The 24,843-nt window shown below is 48.2% G+C and overlaps 2 protein-coding genes and 1 pseudogene across 2 annotated transcripts in view; 1 reads left to right on the forward strand and 2 right to left on the reverse strand.

Moving 5' to 3' along the window:
• Nucleotides 1-19,226, forward strand: part of LOC135108071 (cell adhesion molecule Dscam2-like) — a 37,083-nt gene extending 17,857 nt beyond the window's left edge. The window contains exons 2-31 of the mRNA XM_064018684.1: nt 1,148-1,469; nt 1,614-1,710; nt 2,025-2,169; nt 2,404-2,555; nt 2,638-2,776; nt 2,892-3,022; nt 3,932-4,110; nt 5,613-5,717; nt 6,989-7,109; nt 7,871-8,047; nt 8,255-8,396; nt 8,619-8,767; nt 9,531-9,638; nt 9,952-10,131; nt 10,253-10,438; nt 10,808-10,948; nt 11,067-11,225; nt 11,550-11,699; nt 12,168-12,298; nt 12,573-12,924; nt 13,064-13,246; nt 13,348-13,533; nt 13,635-13,741; nt 13,856-14,045; nt 14,134-14,305; nt 14,633-14,818; nt 15,264-15,430; nt 15,860-16,042; nt 16,820-17,039; nt 18,221-19,226. Of these exons, the coding sequence (XP_063874754.1) occupies nt 1,239-1,469; nt 1,614-1,710; nt 2,025-2,169; nt 2,404-2,555; nt 2,638-2,776; nt 2,892-3,022; nt 3,932-4,110; nt 5,613-5,717; nt 6,989-7,109; nt 7,871-8,047; nt 8,255-8,396; nt 8,619-8,767; nt 9,531-9,638; nt 9,952-10,131; nt 10,253-10,438; nt 10,808-10,948; nt 11,067-11,225; nt 11,550-11,699; nt 12,168-12,298; nt 12,573-12,924; nt 13,064-13,246; nt 13,348-13,533; nt 13,635-13,741; nt 13,856-14,045; nt 14,134-14,305; nt 14,633-14,818; nt 15,264-15,430; nt 15,860-16,042; nt 16,820-17,039; nt 18,221-18,614 (5,163 nt within the window). The 5' untranslated portion in view covers nt 1,148-1,238 and the 3' untranslated portion in view covers nt 18,615-19,226. The remainder of the gene's footprint in view (nt 1-1,147; nt 1,470-1,613; nt 1,711-2,024; nt 2,170-2,403; nt 2,556-2,637; nt 2,777-2,891; nt 3,023-3,931; nt 4,111-5,612; nt 5,718-6,988; nt 7,110-7,870; nt 8,048-8,254; nt 8,397-8,618; nt 8,768-9,530; nt 9,639-9,951; nt 10,132-10,252; nt 10,439-10,807; nt 10,949-11,066; nt 11,226-11,549; nt 11,700-12,167; nt 12,299-12,572; nt 12,925-13,063; nt 13,247-13,347; nt 13,534-13,634; nt 13,742-13,855; nt 14,046-14,133; nt 14,306-14,632; nt 14,819-15,263; nt 15,431-15,859; nt 16,043-16,819; nt 17,040-18,220) is intronic.
• LOC135108225 (5S ribosomal RNA) lies at nt 6,530-6,647 on the reverse strand (annotated as a pseudogene).
• Nucleotides 19,227-19,368: 142 nt separating the features above from the next.
• On the reverse strand, nt 19,369-24,413 carry LOC135108072 (facilitated trehalose transporter Tret1-like). Its single transcript, XM_064018685.1, has 6 exons — nt 24,135-24,413; nt 23,700-23,762; nt 22,462-22,591; nt 21,344-21,738; nt 20,700-20,855; nt 19,369-20,578 (listed from the first exon to the last, which is right to left on the reverse strand). Exons 2-6 carry the CDS (start codon nt 23,760-23,762, stop codon nt 19,886-19,888), a joined length of 1,437 nt encoding a protein of 478 aa, XP_063874755.1. The 5' UTR covers nt 24,135-24,413; the 3' UTR covers nt 19,369-19,885.
• Between the last annotated feature and the right edge of the window lie 430 nt (nt 24,414-24,843).

Here is a 24,843-nt window from a genome sequence, read left to right on the forward strand (position 1 = left end):
CTCTCTCTCTCTCTCTCTCTCTCTCTCTCTCTCTCTCTCTCTCTCTCTCTCTCTCTCTCTCTCTCTCTGCTGTCGTATTGATGTCGCTTGTGACGTTCATGTTTGCGTTTTTTTTTCTTTTTTTTTTTTTGCTGAGTTTCTTCTTTTGTATCTCGCCTCCGTGTGTGTGTGTGTGTGTGTGTGTGTGTGTGTGGGTGTGTGTGTTTGGTGATGTGAAGTATAATGTCATTTGGACGTCCGCTTTTTTTTCTCTCTCCTTTTTACCTTGCGTCTGGGAAAATTGATAGTTTTTTTTTTTTTCTTGCGGGGAAATGCCATGATTCTTTCCTCTCCTCTTGTCTCGTGTTCCTCTTTATCTGTCCTCCTCCTTGTCCTCCTCAGTTCTTGTGTTTTCTATTCGTTTTCTTCCTGTTCTCTTTTCTCATTCATTCCCTCTTTTCTCTGTTTTACTGTGCCTTCTTGTTTTGACTTATATTCATATCCTTTACCTCCTACCAGCACCACCACCACCACCATCACTACTACTACTACTACTACTACTACTACTACTGCTACTACTACTACTACTACTACTACTACTACTACCACTACCACCACCACCACCACCGCTCCCCAACACACCATAAACCATGTGGCCGCCAAGAGGAGGACAAGAACATTCCCCAGTTGACCCTCGGGAGTGATCTGTCTTCCTCGCGCGACGCTGGTCACTCCATGATTTATGCCCGACGCGCCGCTGCTCCGGGAGACGCTACACTGCTGCTGGATGTCACCTCGCCTTGCTCCTCCCGCAGTGTTGTCGACGCCGCTTTGCTCTCTCACCACAACTATTTTCAAAGGCCACACAGATGACTACCCGGGTTCTCAAGCGTGTTTCTCCTGTTGATAATGTAGAAATATTGTTAATCTGTCACTAGAACCGTGAAAACACTCTTCAAACCCGTGTCTCTTCAGGTGGAGCCTTTTGAAAGTAGTGGAGATCCCATGCAGAAATGTTTCAGAACATGGTCCTTTGTTGTACAAGGAGCAGCATGCGCCACCAGGTTATTTTTCCCCGAGTCTTCGATCATTTGAGCGAAGGAAAAGTTACGTGTAAGTAATTGGATATTCTGAGGTAAATAAAGTTTTATTCTTTTCTTCCTTCCAGGCAGAGTCACAGCAGCTCTTCAGAGACAGAGACGCCTCGCTCGGGAGGTCATTCGCCACCAGGAACAGCTGCAGACGACACCAGTGTCAGTATGGATCAGGAAAATGTAAACGTAATATCTGAAAATGTCAGGGAAGATGATGGAACACTTGACGATGACGCAGCTGTCCAGGAGCTTGAGTCCTCTGCCAGCAGCGAGGCGACAGTTGGAGGAGACGCGGAGGCGGCGGGGAGGGAAGGCACTGAAGCCGCTACGTCACCCGCCAACACGAGATGGGATGAGAGTGTCATTCGAGGACACCAGCACGCACTAGATGGCCAGGTGGGTGAACACACACACACACACAGAATGCATATGTGCTTCATTTACCATTACTCATCATTGCATGAAAACTTACTCCAGCTTCTAAATCAGGAACTCTTTTATATACGAGTATTCTATGCCTCAATATTTCCCCTGACTCAGGAGTGGCTCTCTGAGGAGGACGAGGTGGGCGTGAGGACCATTGTTGGGCTGCGGCGTGCCTCCAGGGACCTCGGGCTCAACCCTTACCAGCGCCAAGGTGAGCACGGAGCCTCAGTTTGCCTCAGCTTGCCTGGTGTGGCCGCGTGTGCCGCCACTTCCCGGGATTAAGAAGTAATTTAAAAGTGTCTGTGTTGAGCGGCTGTGCATCAGCAACAGTTGTCTCGTGCCGCCGCCACAGCTGCGCCTCCTGACATGGGTTTAAGAGATCGTTTCCACCGCAACGAGAGTCTTTTGTTGTTGTATTGAAAATATAATGGCAGCCCTAAGTGTTCGCCTCGTATTTATATATAGAAGAGCCGTGTCACCACAATGTTGCCTGGTGTCATTCACGTTCTACTTTCTTCTCTTCAGAGTCCGCCCCACAGTTCCGCTACACGCCCATCGACCAGACAGTGTCCCCCGGGGCGCCCGTGTCCCTCAAGTGCTCGGCTGTGGGCTCTCCCCTGCCTGTGATCACCTGGACCCGCGACCAGCAGCCCTTGCCGCCCTCCCACCGGTGAGTCGCGCCTCGGGCCGCTCAGGCAGTTGCACCGGGGCTGTCCCTTTCATCCTCCCTGCAGGCTCAGGTGTGTTCAAGGGGCCTCTTGCCTCCACACGCCCCTTATACACGCACTGAGCTCCCAGCCCACCTCTCTCACTTCTTCGGTCTGAACCAGGAGGCTCACCCCTTCACACCCTCTCTTGTACGTCCCTGCTGCTCCCAGCTGACCCCTGCCGCTTCCCTCCCCAGGACCAGCGTGGGCAGCTTCCGCACCGCGCTGGGGCAGGTGGTGAGCCACGTGAACCTGAGTGACGTGACGGTACGGGAGGGCGGCATCTACACCTGCACCGCCCACAACGCCCACGGCGCCCAGGCACACTCCGCCCGCCTCAATGTGTACGGTGAGTCTACCATCCCACCGCCCACCGCCCACTGTCTGCCTATCTCGCAGCCGCCGCCCACTAACCCGCCCACTCTCCACAGGTCCACCCTTCGTGCGCGCCATGCCCAACGTGACCGCCGTGGCGGGGGAGGACGTGCGGCTGTGGTGCCCCGCGGGCGGGTATCCGGTGCCCGCTGTCTCCTGGAGGAGGGACGGGCGCTCCCTCCCCTCCTCCATCAGGTAAGAACCCCACACCTGACCTTCTCTTGCCAGTGAGTCCTAATTCATCCTGATTCAGGTGACAACAGTGACAGAGAAGTGTTGAAGGAGGTGCTGAAGGGCGTGTGTGTTGCAGGCAAGAAGTGCTAAGCAACGGTACGCTGCTAGTGCGGACGGCGAGCCACGAGGACGCCGGTCGCTACTCCTGCGTGGTGACGGGCAGACAGGGCCAGACAGCCGCCTCGCACACCTTCCTGCACGTCCTCAGTGAGTCGCCTCGAGACACCCTCAGTGCTCCTCAACACTCCCTTGTCTTCCTCCCTCCCTTTTTCCATTCCTGCCAAACGTCCTTGAGAAAACCACTTTCCCCTCCTTCCCTCCCAGCAGAAATCAATACTCAAAGAGAAGGGAGAGAGAGAAAAAGTTTTACCATAGATTTTACTTCCTTGCGACCGTAACTTAGTAAATAAAATGTAGTTAAGGCTCGGCAGCTAACATCCTTTCATTTTCTATGGGGGAAGAACTTTATGTTACGCCACAAACTTAAATTGACTTCAGTGGTACTTAGTTTGTTCTCTGAGTAGTTTGTGTACTTTTTTTTCGGTTTGTGACGTAACGGGTACTTTTTCTTAGTCTTTCTTGAGAGAAGTTAATGAGCTGCTGTAGATTAGACACGTGCTACAAGACTTTTATAGATGAATAGTCATGAATTAGTAATGTAGTTTACTCCCTGTAGGATAAAGAAATTAAGTAAAATTGTCTCGTTAACGTATAAATATATAAAGACATGAATATATAATTACACACTTGTATGGATCACAACTTAAAGGATTCTAATGTATATCTTATGAGAAAAAGAAAAAAAAAGTACGAATCTTAGCAACCAAAAAACTGTAAAGAAGACAAACACCAACACGAACTTATAGACACATGAACAAACTTCCAGCCATACAAACACTAATGAAACCTAACGGTCACCTCACGAGAAAACAAAAGTTAAAATTAGGAAGAACAAAGTCGATAAAAAAAAAAAAACATACGAATCTTAACCAATGATCCTTACAAAAGACAAACACAAACACAAACTTATACATACAAACAAACTTCCAACCACACAAACACTAATTAAACCTAATCCACTTCCTCCACGCCCTCTCCCACGCCCTCTCCCTTCAGAGCCTCCTGCCATAGAGCCGTTCAGATTCCGGCCCAACCTGAAGGAGGGGGAGCGGACGCAACTCACCTGTGTCGTCAACTCAGGTGATCTGCCCATGACCATTAATTGGCTCAAGGACGGAAGACACCTGCAGCACGACCCCGACATTGACCCCAAGCAGATCCACGAGTACTCCACGGTGAGCGGAAATGGTCGTCGTGGTCGTCGTGGTCGTAGTCGTAGTAGTAGTAGTAGTAGTAGTTGTAGTAGTAGCAGCAGTAGTAGTGATAGTGCTGGTGGTGGTGGTGGTAATAGTAGTGGTGAAGATTGTAGTGGTATTACTAGTAGTAGTAAAAAGTAGTAGTAGTAGTAGTAGTAGTAGTAGTAGTAGTAGTAGTAGTTGTAGTAGTAGTAATAGTAGTAGTAGTAGTAGTAGTAGTAGTAGTAGTAGTAGTAGTAGTAGTAGTAGTAGTAGTAGCAGCAGCAGCAGCAGTAGTGGTTGTTTCTAGTGGTAATATATATATATATATATATATATATATATATATATATATATATATATATATATATATATATATATATATATATATATATATATATATATATATGTGTGTGTGTGTGTGTGTGTGTGTGTGTGTGTGTGTGTGTGTGTGTGTGTGTGTGTGTGTGTGTGTGTGTGTGTGTAGTAGTAGTAGTAGTAGTAGTAGTAGTAGCAGCAGTAGTGGTTGTTTCTAGTGGTAATATATATGTGTGTGTGTGTGTTGGAGTAGTAGTAGTAGTAGTAGCAGCAGTAGTGGTTGTTTCTAGTGGTAATATATGTGTGTGTGTGTGTGTTGTAGTAGTAGTAGTAGTAGTAGCAGCAGTAGTGGTTGTTTCTAGTGATAATATATGTGTGTGTGTGTGTGTATGTGTGTGTGTGTGTGTGTGTGTGTGTGTGTGCGTGCGAGCGTGCGTGCGTGCGTGCGTGCGAGTAAGAGAGACACAGAGAGACAGAGAGATCCAGCACCGGTTATAGTCGTAATTCATCTATTTTTAAGCTACTCTTTTTATTATTTCGTATTTCCAAGGCTGTATTTCCGATGTGTATTATGAGAGCGTCCCTTTGAAGTGGTATTGGAGGATTTGTTTGATGTCTTGCCATTATTTGCTGAATCAATATTGTCCTTGTGATTACTTCCCTCTTTCTTTATTTCTCTTTTCACTTCCCCGCTTCTCCCCTGATTCCTTTCGCTTCTCATCTTCTCTCGTCTTTACTATGCTTTACATTTATGGTCTTCTTTCCCTTTCGCTCTATGTGCTTTTTTTTTATATCGTTTCTTGTATGTTTGCTTCTTATGTATTTTTTTTAAGGAACTCTTCATTATTATTCTTCGTCTTTCGTGTTTCCCATATTTATGCTTTTCTTCCTCTTTTCCTTTGTATGTGCTTCCTTCTTTCCATCGTTTCTTCTTCTATTTGCTCTCTCATTTTTGCAAGGTTCTCTCAACATATTATTCTTGTTTATCCTTTCATTTCTTCATCACTTTAATAATCCTTGCCTTTTCCATCTATCCATTCTTTTCATCACATTTATTCCATCCATTCCTTCTCTATTTTTACAAACTTCTCATTCTCCTCACGTTGTTATTCCTGGCTCAAATTATTTTACTAACCTCTCTCATCGCAACCATCACTTACCATCACCTTCGTCGCCTTCTGCAGGTACTGTGGTTCAAGAAGTTGCGGGAACACCACTCGGGCTCCTACACTTGCGAGGCGGCGAATGCAGCAGCCACAGCCAATCACACAGCGTCTATCAAAGTAAAGGTAAGTTCCAGCGAAAGAGAAGGTTGATGAGTGCCCTTAACCCTGTTACTGCTGTGATCGTTCTTTTTCTAGCATTTAGAGGACAAAAAAAAATGTTTGGACACAGAATGAAATGAATAAGAAATTTTGTTTATTTTGTACGTGAAATGAATAAGAAACTTTGTTTATTTTCTACATAATAATTTCGGAAACTGTAGTGTTTGAAATGACTGCTTAAAAATTGTAGATATCCAAGAGTGAAAGAATTAAATTATCGTATTGTAGATGGAATACGAAGATAAAAGACGGTAAGGCTGAGTTTTGTTTAGTGTAGGGAGGAAACGTGTGGCAAAGAAGCATAATCTTATCAGTCTGTATTTCATGTGAGTAAAGATGATTAAGTTGATTTAGAAATAGGCGAAAATAGTGAATAGGTGTGGGTAGACACACTGAGAGATGAATTAAGGAAGGGAAAAAGACGGGGAACGCCGCCAAGCCTTGCCAGGTCACCAAGAAAAACAAAACTTGATGAAAGGCTTTGGATTAAACTTTTGCCGAGGTAAAGGTAAAGCAGGAGAGGGAGAGTGGAAGTAAAAGAGAGAAGAAGCTTTTCACCTGGATCGTAATGAAAGGAACTGAAGCTTTTTGAATCAAGGTTGTGGTTAAGAAAACACTGATACGAGATGAGAGGAGGGAAAGTGTAGAATATCGTTAACATACTGATAAACTTTTATTCCATCCTATTATTATATAAGTAAGTTTAATCTTAATGGTTTCTTATCTTAATCAATCTTTTAAACATCTATATATGTTGCTGAATATTTTTGTACACCCTCACAACACCCCAGTGTTCCCAGGCGGTCACCCATCCAAGTACTAACCGGACCCAACGTTGCTTAACTTCGCTGATCAGACGAGAAGCTGTGGATTCAACGTGGTGTGTGCACATGAAGCTCATTCAGTCAGTGTTTCAATCACCATTCTTGACCCAGATGTCGCCGAGTGGAAAACATACAAAAAAAGACTAAAGATACAGTTTGCATGCTATAGATGTATAGAACAGGTAGTAGAGTTAAAGATGCATATCAGTGAGGCGATCCGTACTCACTTAACACTATCTTCTTCGTCCCTCCTGACGCAAATACCGTGGAGAGGGAAGCATACGACAAAACAAAATAGATACTGTTTATGCGTTACAGAGATGAAGAACAGGTAGGAAAGATATACTGGACGAGTGTCACAGGTACCATTCACGCACACCTGACTCACTCTCCCCCGTCCTCCTGCCGCAGGTGTCGCCGCGGTGGGTGGTGGAACCCGCAGGAGGCACGGCGCTGGTGGGCTCCACGGTAGTACTGGATTGCAGCGCTCGAGGCCACCCGCAGCCCGTCATTACCTGGATGAAGGCGCCAGGTAGTAGTAGTAATTGTACTGGTGATGGTGGTGGTGGTGGTGGTGGTGGTAGTAGTAGTTGTAGTTGTGGTGGTGGATAGTGGTAGTAGTGCTAGTGGTAGTAGTAGTAGTAGTAGTAGTAGTAGTAGTAGTAGGAGGAGGAGGAGGAGGAGGAGGAGGAGGAGGAGGAGAAAATAAAAACAAGAGAATAAAGCAAGCTGTAAGTAATAGCAGTAGTAGTAGTAGTAGTAGTAGTAGTAGTAGTAATGGTAGTAGCTGTAGCAGTAGCAGAGAGAGAGTGTTACATTTCAACAAATTACAAATGCAGATCAGAGGTGATGCATCACTCGTCGGTTCTTTGCCAGCCAAACCATCACTTAGTCATTGATCAGCCATGCAGCGAGGCAGCGAGGCAGCCGCTAATGCAGTGCGTCAGTCAGTCAGTCAGTCAATCAGTCAGTCAGTCAGTCAAGCATTCATTCATTTAGTGGTTCATGCAGATTTTTTACTGGCGTAATCAGTCAATGAGTCAGTAGTCAATGAAGTTTATCAAACACTCAGTCAACTGCGAGTCAGTTACCTAATTGTTAGGCAAATTAGCCAACAGTTATGCAAATTAGTCAGTTAATCAGTAAAATGCATATTACTCAATCAGTCAGTCACTCAAATCTCGTTGAAATCAATCAGTCAATCAATAAAATGTCACAAATGAAGCAGGCAATCAGTCAAATAGAGATAAGTCAAGTCAACCTTCCCTGCAGCCTCCATTTCACCTCCGCTAGGCAAGGCAGCGCAGGACTTCCAGCCGATGGTGGTGGACGGGCTCAGGTCCTCGCAGGCAGCCAACGGGTCCCTGGTGCTGCACAAGGTGTCCCGCACTCACGCTGGCTGGTACCAGTGCCGCGCCGACAACACAGTGGGCAGCCCGCTCGCCGAGGTGGTGCAGCTGACGGTCCACGGTGAGAGAGAGAGAGTGTGTGTGTGTGTGTGTGTGTGTGTGTGTGTGTATGGATGGGTGGGTGTTGGAATGTTGTAATGTTATAACTACTGTATTTCTGTCTTTTTTTTTTGCCTTTGGCCAGATCCATTCTTACAAAAAAAAAATGCTCTTGATTATTTTATCACCTGTCTTCCGCACTCACTCACCTATCTCTGCTCACCCTCAGCCCCGGCCCGCGTGGTGACGGAAGGAGGACGAGTGACGGGACACGCCGGCCAGGTGGTGACGGTGGCGTGTGAGGCGACAGGTGACGACCCTCTCACGGTCACCTGGCTGAGGCACCACGCGCCTCTCTCACCAGGACACAGGTAACAACACAACATAAGAAAATAAGAGAAGCCACAAGAAACCGTCAGGCATACACGTGGCAGTCTCTGTATAAAACATATCTACTTATTTCCACCCATCCTCATCAATAAACTTATATAATCCATCATTATTATATCATCGAAAACTGGAAAAAATAGGTAAATAATTTACATTTTATAGTTTGTCACGTAATAGTGATAGTAATGATGGTGACTCCTCAGGGTGACGGTGAGTGAGAGCAGCGTGGGTGGCGCTGTGAGAGCAGTGCTGGAGGTGAGGGAGGTGACAGCAGCTGACGCCGGGCCGTACACCTGCCGGGCCACTAATCCTCACGGGGACCACACTCAAGTGTTCACTATTGCCATCATAGGTGCGTGAGAACAGGACTTGATATCAAGGGTAGGAATATTCAATGACGGATGGTTGTAAGTATGGTAGGAACAGATGGATTAATGGAATAATTTTAATGCGAAACTTACGGAATTTTTGACATGATAGGAATGAAAAGGGTTAGTGTTTACAGGCAGGAAGGACGGACGAGATGACGTCAGCAAGAAGGAAAGGAGTATGTAATGATAACACGAGGGAGGAGGGAAGGCAAAGTAATTCTGTTGCATTAATAGTTTTGTTTATTCAAGTTTTCTTCTTGCAGAGAGGTGAAAAGTTTTATAAAATATTTTCCTCCCTGGCTTGCACTAAATTAAATGATGGTTTACCGGCATTCATGTTTATATATAATACATTTTTTTTTTTCTAATATAAACAGTGTGAGGACGGATGTTGTAATTTTTGTTACCACAAAATTAAAAGCAATCACTGAGGGGTTAAGGGGAGTTGCATTTTATTGTAAATTATTATTAATTAGGTATACGTGATCATTATTAGATAGATTATCCTGTAAAATTATGAAAATGATCCCTGCGGGTGCATCATGCCTTTGTGCCCTAATATACGCTCACAGATTTTTTTAATTAAACAAGAAATATCATTATAATGTAGAGCGGAATGCTAATTACTTATTAAGCTCAGTCATTACCACGGTGGCGGGATGGTTGACGTGCTGGCGTGGCGTCACGCGTCACAACACACACCGTAACTCACGATGGGTCATGATGTCCCCGTTTGTTCCCCAGAGCCCCCCCGCGCCCCCGTGGGAGTGGAGGTGACGCAGGTGGGGAGCAGGTCAGCCCGGCTCGCCTGGAGCCTCCCCCAGCCCGCCGCCGTCACCATCCAGTACAAAGGTAACTCCTCCACTCGTGTGACGCTGGTTTCCCTTCTGCAGCTTTGTGGGTCTCGCCAGGCTTCTCCTTGCCGGCGTTAATGTGTTGGTTTGTTATGCAGCGCTAAGCCGCCGTCCATTATGAAGGTGGTGGTTAATTATCTGATTAATTAGGAGACTCAGCCCAAGCAGACGCCGCGCCGGCTTGTGTTGTCTCTCCAAAACTTGAATGTTGCCTCCCTACTGGATTAATTCGTTCGTCATTCTTTCGCCTCACGAGAAGATGAAGTTAACCTGTTTTCTCTCCATCTTCTCCCTCGCCATCTTCCATTCAGCGGCGGAGGGAGAAACGTGGGCGTCGCATGGGCGTAACGTGAGCGTGGGTCAGTGGGCGGCGTCACACGTGCTGACGGGCCTCTCTCCGCACCTCACCTACGCCGTCAGGCTGATGGCGCACAACGACCTGGGGGTATCGCTGCCCTCACCCACGCAGCTCTTCACCACATCCGAGGAGGGTGAGTGCCGAGGGCAGCACCGGGATCTTGTGCTCCCTCAGAAGAGCATCACCAGTACAGCCGACAGTCACCTCCTATCCCACAGTCCTCATGATCTTCCTCTTTCTCCCCAACACAACAGCGCCCTCCGGAGCCCCCAGGGACGTGAGGGTGGCGGCCGGGGGGCCCCGCTCTCTGCTGGTCACCTGGCGGGCCCCGGACCCTCGCCTCACACACGGCACACTCAGAGGCTACACGCTCGCCCTGCGCCGCCAAAACCTGCAGGGCCACTTCACCTTCATCACCAGGCCCGTCACCGCCGCCCTCGGTCAGTAGGACCCTCGTGGTGGTCTGCTTACGTCCCTCCTCGTCCCTGTGTTCCCTCCTCCTCGCTGTGATGTGTCGCGTCGCTGTTATGAGAACAGCAGACGCACGTCGCACCCAGCGCCTCCACGGGCACACCTGTGCCTTTGATCGCTTGTTTTGTTAATGTTACATCCACTCACAGCTCGGCGGCAGCAGCTGCACTACACAGGCTGCTTAATGACATTCTCCTGCACTCCGTCTCTCTCACTGTTCTCCTTCATCTTGTCTAATATGCTTCATTAATATTCTGCTTTATGTGACATAATGCCGGTGCTTAATATTCTCTTTTATGTTATGTAAGTACAGCTCCTTTATCCCTCCCGGGCCGCAGGTGACGTGGAGGCCGTGGAGCAGTACGAAGTGCGCGGCCTGGTGCCGGCGTCCCTGTACGAGGTGGCGGTGCGGGCCTTCACCAGGGCGGGGCCGGGGCCACTCTCCTCCCCGAGGATCGTCGACTCCACCTCCCATGATGGTGGGTGGCGGAGGCAGGCTGGGAGGCACGTGGCAAGAGGAATAAAACTAAGGAAATATTATGTACCAGCTGTGTTTCAGTAATGTTTAATATTGTATTACTCTTTGCCCTCCCGCAGCCCCGTCATGTCCTCCCGCCGGAGTGTCGTGCCGCGGGTCAGGACGAGGAGGAGTAAGAGTTTGGTGGTCACCGCCGCCTACACACTGCGCCCACGCTCCCGTCAGCGGCTACACTGTCATCGCCACGCCCACGCAGCACGTCCACCACTCCTCTGGCAGTGAGTCTTCACACTGAAAACACTCCTGAAGAAACTGTTTTTTATCTTATTTCTGTAATACTCCGTCTTACCTTAATCTCGACTCTCTCTCTCTCTCTCTCTCTCTCTCTCTCTCTCTCTCTCTCTCTCTCTCTCTCTCTCTCTCTCTCTCCCTCTCTCTCTCTCTCTCTCTCTCTCTCTCTCTCTCTCTCTCTCTCTCTCTCTCTCTCTCTGAGGCAGTATATCTACATATCATTTGCATAATTCACAAAGATTATCACATTACACCATTCCTCTCCTCACCGCGCCTCGCTTTTCCTGACGGTGAGTGTTGTCCTCCGTCAGGCAGCGCGTGGGAGGTGAACACGACCAACCTGGAAAAAAACCTGGACGCCCTGCCGCCTGCCACCAACATCAGCGTGAGGGTGAAGGCTTTCAATGAGGTGGGCTTCTCTCCGCCCAGCCGACCAGTCTTCTGCGTCACTGAGGACGATGGTGAGAGAGAGAGAGAGAGAGAGAGATTGATTTGACCACGTATTTTTATCCACGACATACTGACATGCACAAAAAGGAATCTTCATAAAAAATTATAAAAAAAACTCTTGTGAAAGACTCACAGACATAATTTTGCCTTCAATCTTCACATACCGTAAAGAATCTAAACCTTTTCATTTTTATTTACAGGAGTCATAATACATCTACATTTTAGTAGTGTATAGAACCAAAAATTTCCTAATGAGGTGGTGGTAACTATCATGAGGTCACTATTGTAATGTAATGAGAACATACAAAGCTACAAGGAACACACACAGTCTGCCCGGTGACACTCCCTCCCACACTCCCCGTCCTTCAGGGAGCTTCGGCAAGATAGGCACTTGCTATGTATTTCACAATTTAAACTCTGTACATATGTATATAATAATAGCAATAAATATTTACTTACTTACTTGCTCTCTCATTCAGTGCCCGGTCCCCCAAGACACCTGCGCGTGGTAGTGACGGGGCCTTCAAGTCTGCTGGTCACCTGGTCGCCGCCTTGGCCCCACACTGGCATCATTCTACACTACACTCTCTACTCCTCTAGGGACGACCAGGTAAAGGAAGCTTGAAGGGAGGTAAAGGGAAGTAGCTTACATGGTAGGGGAAGGGGACGACCAGGTAAACGAAGCTTGAAGGGAGATGAAGGGGACGACCAGGTAAGGGGAAGAGGCTTAAAGGGTAAGGGAAAGGGATGAGCAAATAAAGGAGGAAGCTTGAAAGGGAGATGAAGACAGGGTGAGGAAATATAAAGGTGAAAACAGGGAGAGGAAACATAACAAGGGAGGAAAGGTTTCAGTGTTGTAGGATTTCTTGTTTCGCTCGCTGCAGGCTGAGATGCGGGACCTGGTGGGCGCCGGCGGGTCGGAGGCCACTTGGCGGGAGCTGAACGGCCTGACGGAGGCATCCAGGATCCAGGTGTGGGTGACGGCGACCACTGTGGCGGGGGAGGGCAGTCAGTCCCCGCGGCTCACGGCAATACCCAAGCCCACGCCTTCCTTCGCTCCTATTGCTGTGGGCGGCGCAGGACGTATGTGGCGTGTTGGCGTGGGATCCGGGGTGACTCTAGGCTGCCGGGGACTAGGCACGCCCGCCCCCACAGTATCTTGGACCAAGGGCGGCACCACCCTCACTAGCGGTCCCCTCACGCAGCTCCTGCCCGGCGGGGACCTCCACCTCACGGGTAAGTGGCGGCCTGGGCCACGCGGCGTGTGGAAAAAAAGAATCAGACCTGTGCTGTTGCCGCCAAGCCTGTACTCTCTTGTATTTTCCTGTATTTTTTCATCTTTACTGTGACTCACGCACCTCTCTTCCTTGGCCAGCCGTGCAGGACTCGGACAACTATACATGCTGGGCGAGGAGCAGCGCGGGCGTGGACAACCTCACCCATCAAGTGGTTGCCCTCACGCCCCCTGAACCACCCAGCCTCTCCCTCTCCCACGCCTCCCACCACGCCCTCAATTTGACCGTCATGCCAGCGGCTGACGGCGGCGCTCCCATACTGGGTGAGTGCTGTGCCTCACTGCTGGGGTTCCTTACCTGACTATTGTGCTGAATATCGGTGAATGCTTCAGAAATGCCCACTGAGCCACGCCTCCTCACACAGGCTACACCCTTCACCACCGGGGCCGCGCAGGGGAATGGGTGGAGACGGCAGGGGATCCGGCGGGACGTAGTGTGATGGTACGGGGCCTGGCGTGCGGAGCGCCCCACCACCTCTATCTCACCGCCTGGAACACCCACGGCACCTCGGCCCCGAGCCCCGTTCTCGACACCAGCACCCTGGGCAGCCGTAAGTATCCCCCGTGGCCACTCCGCCACTTTCACATTCATTGTAGTTGAAGCTCACCTGTCCCGCCACCAGGTACATAACTTACACCATCCCTCTTACAGCGCCGGGCCGCCCCAACCCCGCCTCACTGGTGGAGGTGAACGCCACGTGCGTCACGCTGCGGCTGTACGTGTGGCCCGAGCACGGCTGTCCCATCACCCACTGGAAGGTGCGTCAAGGTGACACCGCGCCTCATACTTGCCATGTCAACCATTATAGAAAGAGTAAATCAGAATTGAACAAATACGTCTTCTAGCAGTTCAACACCTCGTGTTTCCTGCAGGTGGAGCGCGGCAATGAACTGAGCGGCTCCTCGTGGACCACCCTGCACGCCCGCGTCACACGCGACACCGGTGACCTTGGCCTGTGTGACCTGCACTCGGGCGCGTGGCACCTCCTTAGGGTGACGGCAGCCTCTACCGCCGGGGACACGTCGGTGCTGTACCGCGTGGCCACGAGGGACACTAACGGGGGTGAGTGTGGGGCCTTTCCTCGTCACCATGGTCCACCTCCTTGCCCCTGACCATTGCCTCCCGTTCTAATGGCGCCTCCCCCCCTCAGGAACCATCGCCGCCCAGCCAGTGCAGGAGGTGTCGGTAAGCCGCGGCGGGGGAGCGGAGGCATGGCTAGATGCACACGTCGTGGCGGGCGTGGTGAGCGCCGTCCTACTGGCTGCGGCCCTTGTGATCTGCGTATGTGTGGCGGTGAGGCGGCAGCGGTACGGAGGTTACAGGTGCGTGGGAGGCAAGGTGCAAGAGGGCGTGGTGGGGAAGTCTGCAGCGTAGCTCATTATATCGAGGTTATTGTTTTGAGGAACACTTCATAAGGGGGGTTCATTTTCTACGCCATTGTCTGGCTGCCACATATATCACAGTGCCGTCACAGTGCACTATTTTAATAACACGGCTCAAAAAAGTGACAGGACAGGGATTATTTGCTTTTCATTAGCATCGTGTGTCATGTGACTGTAATGAAATATGACACCAGAGACAGATTATCGAATAACTGATTTCCACTGTGTGTGTGTGTGTGTGTGTGTGTGTGTGTGTGTGTGTCGCAGGCAAGGCGGCAGTCTGGACACCAAGGGCGGGGGCGGCGAGGACGACAACGCCCGTAATTCTGAACTGACCCGCGCCCACCTCTACTCCCCGACGCCCACCAAGAAGCCCCGCGGTTCCCTGGCTTCCCTCAAGACCCAGGAAGATACCTCGGATCCCTACGAGATCTGCCCCTACGCTACCTTCAGGTACCACCCTCAGGAGCAGTAGTAGTAGTAGTAGTAGTAGTAGTAGTAGTAGTAGTAGTAGTAGTAGTAGCAGTAGTAGTAGTAGTAGTAGTAGTAAAAGTAGTAATAGTATCATACATTAATATTATGAAGGGTTATGTTAAGGATTTGAGTCACTAAGAACATAATTTTACGTTCAAAAACGTTGAACTTACGGGGAAAAGTTTATGGTATATACCTGTACTATTTCCTGGTGGCGGTTCACTGTCACCTCCTTCAGGACTTCCTGCCCTCTATGTCTACACGCTTGTGCATTCCTTCACTATCCTACGAGTCTTATATCCTTGTCTTCATCTCCATTTTTATTCTTGTCTGTTCTATTTCTTCTCTTCTCTCCTATTCTGTGTTCTCTTCCGTCGTCTCGCCTCTCCCCTCCTTCCCCTGAGTGTTTGTGTCGTGTACTTAGCGTGGGGAGCTCGGAAGGTACTCTAGAGTACGGTCTGTCCCTTCACACCCTCACCCCGCGGGACTGCCTCGACACCCCCGACACTTACAGCGACCGCCACCCGCAGCAGTCCCCCACGTACGGCCAGGTGGGGCGCCAGCGGCCTCAGTCACACTTCAAGGAGACGGGTGAGTGACAGAGAGAGAGAGAGAGAGAGAGAGAGAGAGAGAGAGGAAGTGTCTGTGTAGGGGGAAGGTGGAAAAAAAAAAAAAAAAAAGGGAAGAGGGAGAATTTACTATAGTCTACGTATACAAACTCCAATTTTCTGTGATACGTGTACAAACTCTCGTAGAAAACTGGTTTGCAGGAATAACAGTAGCTTGTTCTCGTATGCATTACGGAAATTTTCAACGTATATACAACAACAGTATATATGTTACTACAGAAACCCATTAAAAGACAGATAAGAAGAAAAATATTTCCTAGTGTCCGTTGCATAACCAAGACGCAAAGATTAGAGCTGAAGTTGTTGTGATTATGATACCTATGCTTCTATCAGCGTAAATTATCAAATACACGAACACATTACTAATTGCCCCACTTTCGTGCCTCGCCAGAGATTGCTTACATCAGCAGCCGGGGCCGCGCGGAGTATGCAAGTCGCCCTAAGTCGCTGCCGGGCGCTGCTCCTCAGTCGGGGATAGAAGTCGCCCAGGCGCCGGCGGGAGGCAAATGGCCCGATGACGCACGCAAGGATACCACCGGCAGCCGTCCGCACCGCTCCAGAAGCCGCTCCAGAGGTACAGTGCACGGGGAACTATAGGTACAGAACACAGCCTCAAAGTTACTCCTCATATAGTGTCTTTTCAACCTTCCTGTGACTTGAAACGCAGCGTAAACTGATCTGAGAATCTTCCTTTGCACTTTTGAAGGAGCGGCACTTGAACAGTGTTTTTTCCAGCTTATTTGCCCTTTTCTCATAATCAAGTACGTGCTAAATTGATAAAGAAAACGTGATGCATGACTTAACAACATATGGCAGTGGCCCTCTTACATGCAAAAAAAAAAAAAAATAGAAGTTGCAAGAAGCCATCGACTCTACGCGTGACAATCCTTTAATCTTCAGCATGAATAATAATAGTAATAATAATAAAAATAATGATAATAATAATAACAATAATAACAATAATTCACCAAGAAGGCATTAACACATAGAATAAGCATAGGTAAAAACATGTTGTCTTGATTTACATGAAGTATCATCAGCGAATATAACCAAAGCTAACAAAAGCCATTAGTAAAACAGATAAGAGCACTGGACAGAACATTAAGAAACATTATAAAATGTCACTAAAACGCCCACATTAGGTTACCGTGCCAATGAGGAGCAAAGTCAGACGTAACTCTTCCCCCAGGTGAATTATTATCAACTAATAGAACTAAAACTAACAAGAAGCACTAGTAAAACAGATAAGACCACAATACAGAAAACTATGAAACATTACAAATTTCAATAGAACACTACATTAGGTTACCGTGCCAATGAAGAGCGAAATCAGACATAAATCCTCCCACAGGCGACATGCCGAAGAGGGACTCGAGCACTGAGAGCAACGACGCCTCCTCACCCGTCCCTCAGCTGCCTCACTACCAGCACCCGCAGACTCAGCAGCACCGGCACTTCATCCAGCAGCAGCAGCAGCAGCAGCAGCCTCAGCCTCAGCAGCAGGGCGCGGCAGGGGGCGGCGCGGGGGGTAGAGCGGGCCCCCACCCTCTGCCGCCTGTCCGCCATGCCAGGTAGTCTCAGGTAGAGGAGGCTGAGCTGTGTAGGTGGAGTCTGGCTGCCGCGGCTCCCACCACCTCCACCATTATTCCTTTCCTCCACCCTCCACCCTTCCTCCTCCTCCATCTTGTCGCTCACTTTTGTTCTCTGCCTTCTATTTTTCAGGGCTTTGTTTCTTCTAGTTTTCTTTCCCTTCTTCCTCCATCTTGTCCTAATATTTCTTTCCTCCACATTCCACCCTTCCTCCTCCTCCTCCGCCTTGTCCCCACCACTTCTTTTTATGGCTTCTGTAATTTCAGGATTTTGTATCTTATCTTCTTCCTTCGTTTCTCTCTCTCTCTCTCTTTCTCTCTCTCTCTCTCTCTCTCTTTCTCTCTCTCTCTCTCTCTCTCTCTCTCTCTCTCTCTCTCTCTCTCTCTCCAGCACCCAGCAAACACCTGGAATGCTTGCCTGTCTGTTCACTGCATATTTCACAATAATTTCATAAGTGTATATTATTTAAAATAGTCTTGGTTTATGCATTGATTTATATTGCCTGATCCTTAATTTATTTTACCGTTTTTTTTTTTCTATCTTACATCATGTTACTGTATTTATTTCCCTTTTTTTTTTTTACATTCACAGAGATACGCAGTTTTTTTTTTTTTTTGTGGTGCATCATGTCCTTTTCCTGTCATAAGAATGTTTGTCAATTTTATGTGACGTGATCAGTTTCAAGGCAATTAGATTCAACACACTTTACTATTCTCATGGTCTCGAAACACAACGAGGCCATCCAGTGCATATACCACGTTGCTCGTCCTCGTGCCGTGTGCCTTGTTACTAATACATCACCAATCTCTGTCCTCTTAAGTTACTCCAACAACGAGGACGATAAGTACTAGCAGTAACACTAAACTAACACCTCCTGATACAACGAGACCAGTGATCCTCGTTCTCCTTGTCTCTTTCTTATATTAATTTTTGTCTCTGCCTCTCCATATGTCTCGTCCCTGTTATACACTACTAACATCTCGAGATACCACGAGACATCACTAATCCTTGTCTTCCTGTCTCGCCCTTATATTGCTCGTCTTCGTCTCTGTCATATGTCCCGCCCCTCTCACAATTATGCAGGAGTAGCGGAAGGGGGAGGAGGAGGAGGTGAAGGAAGGCGAGGACGGCATAACTTCACGCTTCTCTCTTGGCCTTGCAGAGCTCCCAGTGAGTCCTCCTCCAGCGACATGTCTCCCCTCACGCCCCCGCGGCCCCTCCACCCTCCCTCCGCCTTTTCTGACTCCAGGGAGATGTCTGAAGCGGAATGCGACAGGGAGCTGCGGCAGGGCGTCTCTGGAGGGGCAGGAGGAGCCGGGCAGCGGGCGAGAGGGAGGGCGAACGGCGGGAAGACAACAGCAAGTAGTAACAATAACAACAATAACGTAGCGAACGAGTTACTCATGATGCTGAGTCAGTACGAACAGCAGCAGCAGCAACAGGAGCAGCAGCAGCAGCAGCAGCAGCAGCAGCAGCACAGCGCACACCAGAAGCCGCCGCAGAAGGTGACCACGAACGCGTCAACGGCAAAGGTCCCGTACAGCATCAACGTGTAGTGTCGCAGCTTCATGCAGATAACAAGAAAAAAAATACAAAAAAAAAAAAAAGAAGTTTTTAGTATGCCAGGAAAAGGAAACTCGTCACCAACAGTAAAAAAAAAAAAAAAAAAAAAAGAAAAATCTAAAATAACGCAAAACAAACCGAAGACGCAAGTGATCAATGTTGTGTTATGAATGTGTCAAGTCTATACGCCACAGTTTTACATTATTTTTATCCCGTTTTCTTTTTCTTTCCCCCGTCCTGTTCCCAAGTCAGTGTCACTCTGCGTGTGCCGTGCCCGCCGGTGTGTTCGTCTGGCCGTGTTGTGTCCCATGGCGGCTCAGATGGGAGGGAACCCGGATATGTGTAGAGTTAAGCAAGGTCAGTTGATGTGTGTGTGAGAGAGAGAGAGAGAGAGAGAGAGAGAGAGAGAGATTATATATGTATGAATCCATTTGTTCCCTCTCACCTCCACCACCCTCCACCATCCCTCCCATCTCGAGTGATCCACCTCTCCTCCACCTCCTCCACTTCCCCCCCACCACTACCACTCTTGTTCGTGATTAACGCTTACATTGTTCGCCGAAGGAATGTGATTATTATTACTAAATTAAATTCCCTAAAACAATGTCATCTTTTGTCCATACCCCCCAGAAAGAGAGAGAGAGAGAGAGAGAGAGAGAGAGAGAGAGAGAGAGAGAGAGAGAGAGAGAGAGAGAGAGAGAGGAACGAAATGTGTACAAAATTAGAAAGGTGTTTGCCACAATCACCCAAGCTTTATAAAGTTTATTTTTCTTGCATGTTCCACCTTTCTTCATTCATTCATTCATTCCGTCCTCCATTCATTTTTTATTCCTTTTATCCTTCATTTATTTATTCATTCGTATACATATTTATTCACCCATTCACATTTACATTGTCATTTGTAAATACACTGAAGACACATGTATCCATTTTGTCATTCATTCCTACATGCATTAATACATACATACATACATACATACGTAAACACTTTTAACCATCTGGTTATACAAAGACCGCAGAAAGGTAAACACTGAATACCAGATTAGTGTGCTTTCTCTGCATCGTCTGAGCCGCTCAATTTTTATGATTCTTAACAAGTCCTTGAAGGTTTTATCTGTGCAGCAAGCAGAGCACCACAAGAGAGATGAAGCAACCACAGAAACGTGATACTAACAATAGAAGTCTTTCACAAACATTTCCCTTTGTGTATTAACTCCTACGCGTCACTTTGTCATGTTCAATAGCTGGTGTAATCCTCGAGACGTTAGTGAAGAAGAGGTTCCTCAGACGTCATTCTCTCCTCATCTAAGGGACTTGTGTGGTAGTCCCTCTTAAACACGTACTCCAGGAGGTGCAGGCTGCTGTTGGCGGTCTCTGGCAGGAAGCGACGCACCACTACTATCATAAGAACGTTGAAGGCGGCGAAGAAAAGCAGACTCCCTCCTAACCCCACCTCCTCCATCATCTGAGGGAAGCAGAGGCCCACGATGACTTCCATGGCGGCGTATATGCACGTGCAGATGGACGCTCCCACCACCCTGATGGGCGTGGGCAGCAGCTCCCCCAGCAGCACCCAAGGAATGGGACCCACGCCGAAGCCATAGCCGAGCACGAAGGAAACGACAGCCATGACGGGCACCCACGACGACCCCGGGATATCCCAGAAGAGGAAGATGCTCCCGATCGCGGTGGAGACGGCGCAACAGGAGCATCCCACCGTCAGGATGAAGCGGCGGCCAACGCGATCTAGTAGCGAGGAGCAGGCGATGGTGGAGAAGAGCCTTGCCACGCCCAGCAGCACCGTGCATGTGGAGGCCTTCATCTCCACGCCGGCGTTGCGGAAGAAGTACACGGCGTAGGAGAAGATGGCAAACTGACCTCCGAGCTCTCGCAGGACTATAATGGCCGCCATCAGCAGCAGCGGCCGGAAGTTCTGCGGTTTGGAAATGTGCCACACCTGCCGGAATGCAGCACACCTTCACCTAACCTCCCTTAGTTAGACTCTTCACTATCCATCCCGCATGTCATGAACAAAGCAAGCATGTTAGAGTGAGAGGAAGCAAAGCAAACCTCAGTACCTGCTGTGAGAGGCTGGTCTGCGGCTGCTCCTTTATGCTCTTCTGGATCTCCAACAGCTCCTCCTGCGCTGACAGCCGCCGCAGAGGTCCACGCACTGTGATGAGCGCCTCCTCCGCCTCCCTGATACGCCCCGCACGCACCAACCAATACGGGGACTAAGGGAGGGGAAACGGACACAGTATTAAGCACTGTTAGGTTATGAGAATATGGTTCACTAACTTCTAGTCAATCTAACTTACTAATAAAGCCTCGTGCGTTGAGATTATTATTCTCATGTTGTTGTTGTTGTCTTCCTTGTCATTCTGTCACCGTTCATTTACTCACCCAGACTTCCTTTTGTTCTTCTTCCCTTACACCGTCACGCTCCACAAACTCACTGAATCCAAAGTTCTCAATAGAATTCACCTCAACAACCTTCATAAATCCCTTTCGTATGTCCACCACCACCACCAGCACCACCACCCCGATACCAACCACCACCACATCCCCTCCTCTTCAGTCTCTCCTGCCAACGACCCTTTTCTCACCCGCAGATCCCACCTCCACCTCCTGACCCCCTTCCAACCTGACCCTCTGACAATGCCGAGCCTCTCCCACCCACCACTGCATGCACGGACAGGAACCCACCCGCTCAGCACTTTACCTCCGGAACGCCGAGAGAGAAGAAGAAGATTGGGATGAAGGGCACGGCGGAGAGAATGGTAACCAGCTTCCACGTGAAGAATTCAGCCATTAGGTAAGCCAGGAGCATCCCAGTAGATACCACGATTTCACTCAGACACCCCAGGAAGCCTCGGTACTTGGGCTCCAGGAGTTCTGCCATGAGTGGGTTGACTAAGGTGGAGAAGATCATGAATCCCACGCTTCCCATGATCCGCCCGACGTAGAGCAGGGTCAGGGAGGGCGTGAGGCCTTGCAGTAACCACGTGACGGTGACGGGCAGCAGTGTGAGAGTCATGAGGTGTCTGTAGCCGAGGTAGTCAATGAGCGCGCCTATGGGCAGGTTAGAAACAAGTCCAGTGAAGCCGACGCAGGAAACTGTGGAGAGAGAGAGAGATTTTTTATACGTAAAAAAGAAGAGTGGAGGATATAAAAAGAGGGAAAAGTCCGATGATTTGTAGCTTCTCTCATATAAAAGTCATAAATAATAATAGATAAAGGTTAAATTGAGAAGAGAACCCAAACTAATATGCTGATAGAATGATCGTTTAGCTCTTAAGAGATAGAGAAGGTGGCAGAGGAAGATGAAGAAGTGGGTTGTCGCATAAGTATTACGCCTTAGTATAATGAGATCATGGCACCGCATCACCTATTTATGCAACCTCACACGCCGACCTCTTTCTTCACCCTCCCTTTCCCCCCACCACCACCACTCCCTCACCTCTCTACTCCCTCACCAGCTACTAAATCACAAGATAGATGAGTCGTTTTCAGGTGTCCTCATGCCTCACCTGCACACCCTCTCACTCCTCTCTCAATGCCTCTCACCTCATTCTCCCTGTCACCTCTCCCTACCACCGCCATCCCCTTCCTTCCCCAACCTCTCTGAACCTGTTTACACTCAAGATGACGTGTGTGTGTGTGTGTGTGTGTGTGTGTGTGTGTGTGTTCAAAGTCGCACAATGAGTGAATGATTGTGCATATTTTATCACATAACTGTCTCTTTCTCTTCCTTCTCCTCATCCTCATCATCATCATCATCATCATCATCATCATCATCATCATCATCATCATCATTATCGTCATCATCATCATCCTCACCCAGCCATTTCACGTCGTTGTCCGTGGCGTTGAAGTGCGTGTCAGCCTGCAGGGAGGGGAGAGTTGCGGGCCAGCCCAGCATCAGCCCCACGTGCAGCATGGTACTTGCCACCACCACCACGCTGCACACCTGAGGAACGCACACATGTATTGCTAATCGTCACCTTATATTCCTGCAACACCTGAGGGCTAAATATGTATTGATGATTATTATCATATTGCCTTGCAACATCTGAGAGCTTCTATAGAATTAGATATATACAAATTGTGGTCTTACATTAAATTTAATCGTTTAAATGCACTTTTTATGAGTTATGGTTTAATAATTGTTTTATAGCCGTGCAGCACCGAAAAGTTTGAAACCATATGAGCTATATAAAGTGAAATCTTACGAATGCTGAATTTTCTCGCTTAAATGCAGCATTTTTCCAATGAGTCATGTTTTAATAGTTTTTTTTTTTTTTTTTTTTTTTTTCTATTTTACTGGATCCAATTCAGTCCCGCCCTTTGTAGAGGCTTCAGAGCAAGGTTGAAAGGAAAGAGCTGCCCACCGCTTTGCTAATGAGCTGCTGCCTTGTGAAATGTACGTTTTCTGTTCCTCGTGTTGGGAGTCACTGGCGCAGTGACGGAACCAGGGACAAAGAGACCCGTGTGTGTGCGTGTTTGTGTGTGTGTGTGTGTGTGTGTGTGTGTGTGTGTGTGTGTGTGTCCTCATACAGTATGTACTAAAATACTGTAAACATGTAAAAATATTAATTTAAACTCAGATAACCTACAGCCTTCCTTCTGGTCTCTTATGAATATTTACAAGAAGTGACACTATATGGGGAACTTTTGAGAAACGTCTCCACACGGGCAGTAACTTTTCAGTCCCGGAGAGGAAGAAGTGTGTGGATGCAGGATGCAGGATGCATCATCAGTCTTTATGGTGTCACAGCAAGGCAAAGGCTTCATCACGCGGGTTTATACAAAGGTGTGTAAGGCCCATACTCTGAAACCCTCTGTTCTGTCACCACGACTATTTTCAAGGCCACAGAGACGATCAGCGAAGTCTCAAAGATTATTTCCCTAGTTAATAATGTAGAAATATTGTTAATTCATCACTAGAATCATAAAAAAAAAAAAAAATTAAAACCCGTGTAACTTCAACTAGAGCTTTTTGAATGTAGAGGAGGTGCGGCGCAGAAGTGTTTCAGAATGTGGTCCTTAGTTGCTTGCACACCTAGTCTGCTGCTTACCTGCCTGGCGAGGGAGCCCATGTAGCAGCAGCACCATGATGCCTGCACAATTCTGTCCGTCATCTGCGTTCAGAGACAGAGAACAGAGAATTAAACATTAGTATTTTGATAACTTTCCTGAGACGAGGATATATCTGAATTTTCGTTGGTAATCTTTTTTTTTTTTTTCTATTATTCTTGTTGGGAGGTATTTTTCAAGAAGTGAGATCTCTCGTTTTACTTTCGTCGTGAGCTTCATTACTCTTCACTCGATCGCTACAGCTTCACTCGTTAACTTTGTGTGTGTGTGTGTGTGTGTGTGTGTGTGTGTGTGTGTACAGCTCACTGTTAACAAGTCGTGACCCAATTAATACACTCCACAATGACAAACTATTAATACAAACTTTCCTTTTCCAACACTGCCAAAGCTGGAGGCCACCGAACCGTGAGACTCACCAACACAGAACTTGACGAGGCGAAACAAAAGACAAACACTCGCCCACCAAACAGCGGACACCTCGTGCTATACCCACAGCGACTGGAAGGGCGGAGACTCAACTCGCCACCGACTTTCCTTTCATTTCCTCTCTAAAGCCACACAAGGTAGTTTTCGTCGATGTTCGTGTGGGTTATCGTGGATTCCGCTGGTCACTTGTTCTTGTCCTGCGTGAGTTCGTGTCCCGTTCCCTCCGCGCTCCTGTGATGGTGTGTCTGGCTTGCTCTCTCTTAGTGTCTGTGCGTGATGATATCCTCTGTGGATGACTTGAAGCTTTGTATTATCTAAGATTTAGAAGAAAGTTTTGCAATGTAACCCTCTCTCTCTCTCTCTCTCTCTCTCTCTCTCTCTCTCTCTCTCTCTCTCTCTCTCTCTCTCTCTCTCTCTCTCTCTCTCTCTCTCTCTTGGAATTCTTTATGAAGTTGTTTTAAATCATCTGATTCTTTCTTTAGATATTCTTGGTTTGTCTGAATGCATTTGTGTCAATGAGTTTTTTTCTTCTTCTTTCCGGTTGTGTGGGATGGTTGAGGGTGGTGTTTGTATTATGGCTGTAAATACAGATGACGGTCACACACACACACACACACACACACACACACACACACACTGTTGCAATACCAAACAAAACCAAAAAGAAAAGAAAAAAGGCTTCCTTGCATTAGAATCCAC

Source organism: Scylla paramamosain, chromosome 16 (assembly GCF_035594125.1).
Source record: "Scylla paramamosain isolate STU-SP2022 chromosome 16, ASM3559412v1, whole genome shotgun sequence".
Taxonomy (NCBI): Eukaryota; Metazoa; Arthropoda; class Malacostraca; order Decapoda; family Portunidae; genus Scylla; species Scylla paramamosain.

Excerpts from the sequence above, each read along its gene's own strand:
- LOC135108072 (XM_064018685.1), bottom strand. The coding sequence starts at position 23,762 with ATGACGGACAGAATTGTGCAGGCATCATGGTGCTGCTGCTACATGGGC. Across the intron at positions 22,592-23,699 it reads TGGGCTCCCTCGCCAGGCAG|GTGTGCAGCGTGGTGGTGGT; the intron begins GTAAGCAGCAGA and ends TGCGTTCCTCAG. Across the intron at positions 20,856-21,343 it reads TCTCTCTCGGCGTTCCGGAG|TCCCCGTATTGGTTGGTGCG; the intron begins GTAAAGTGCTGA and ends CCCCTCCCTTAG.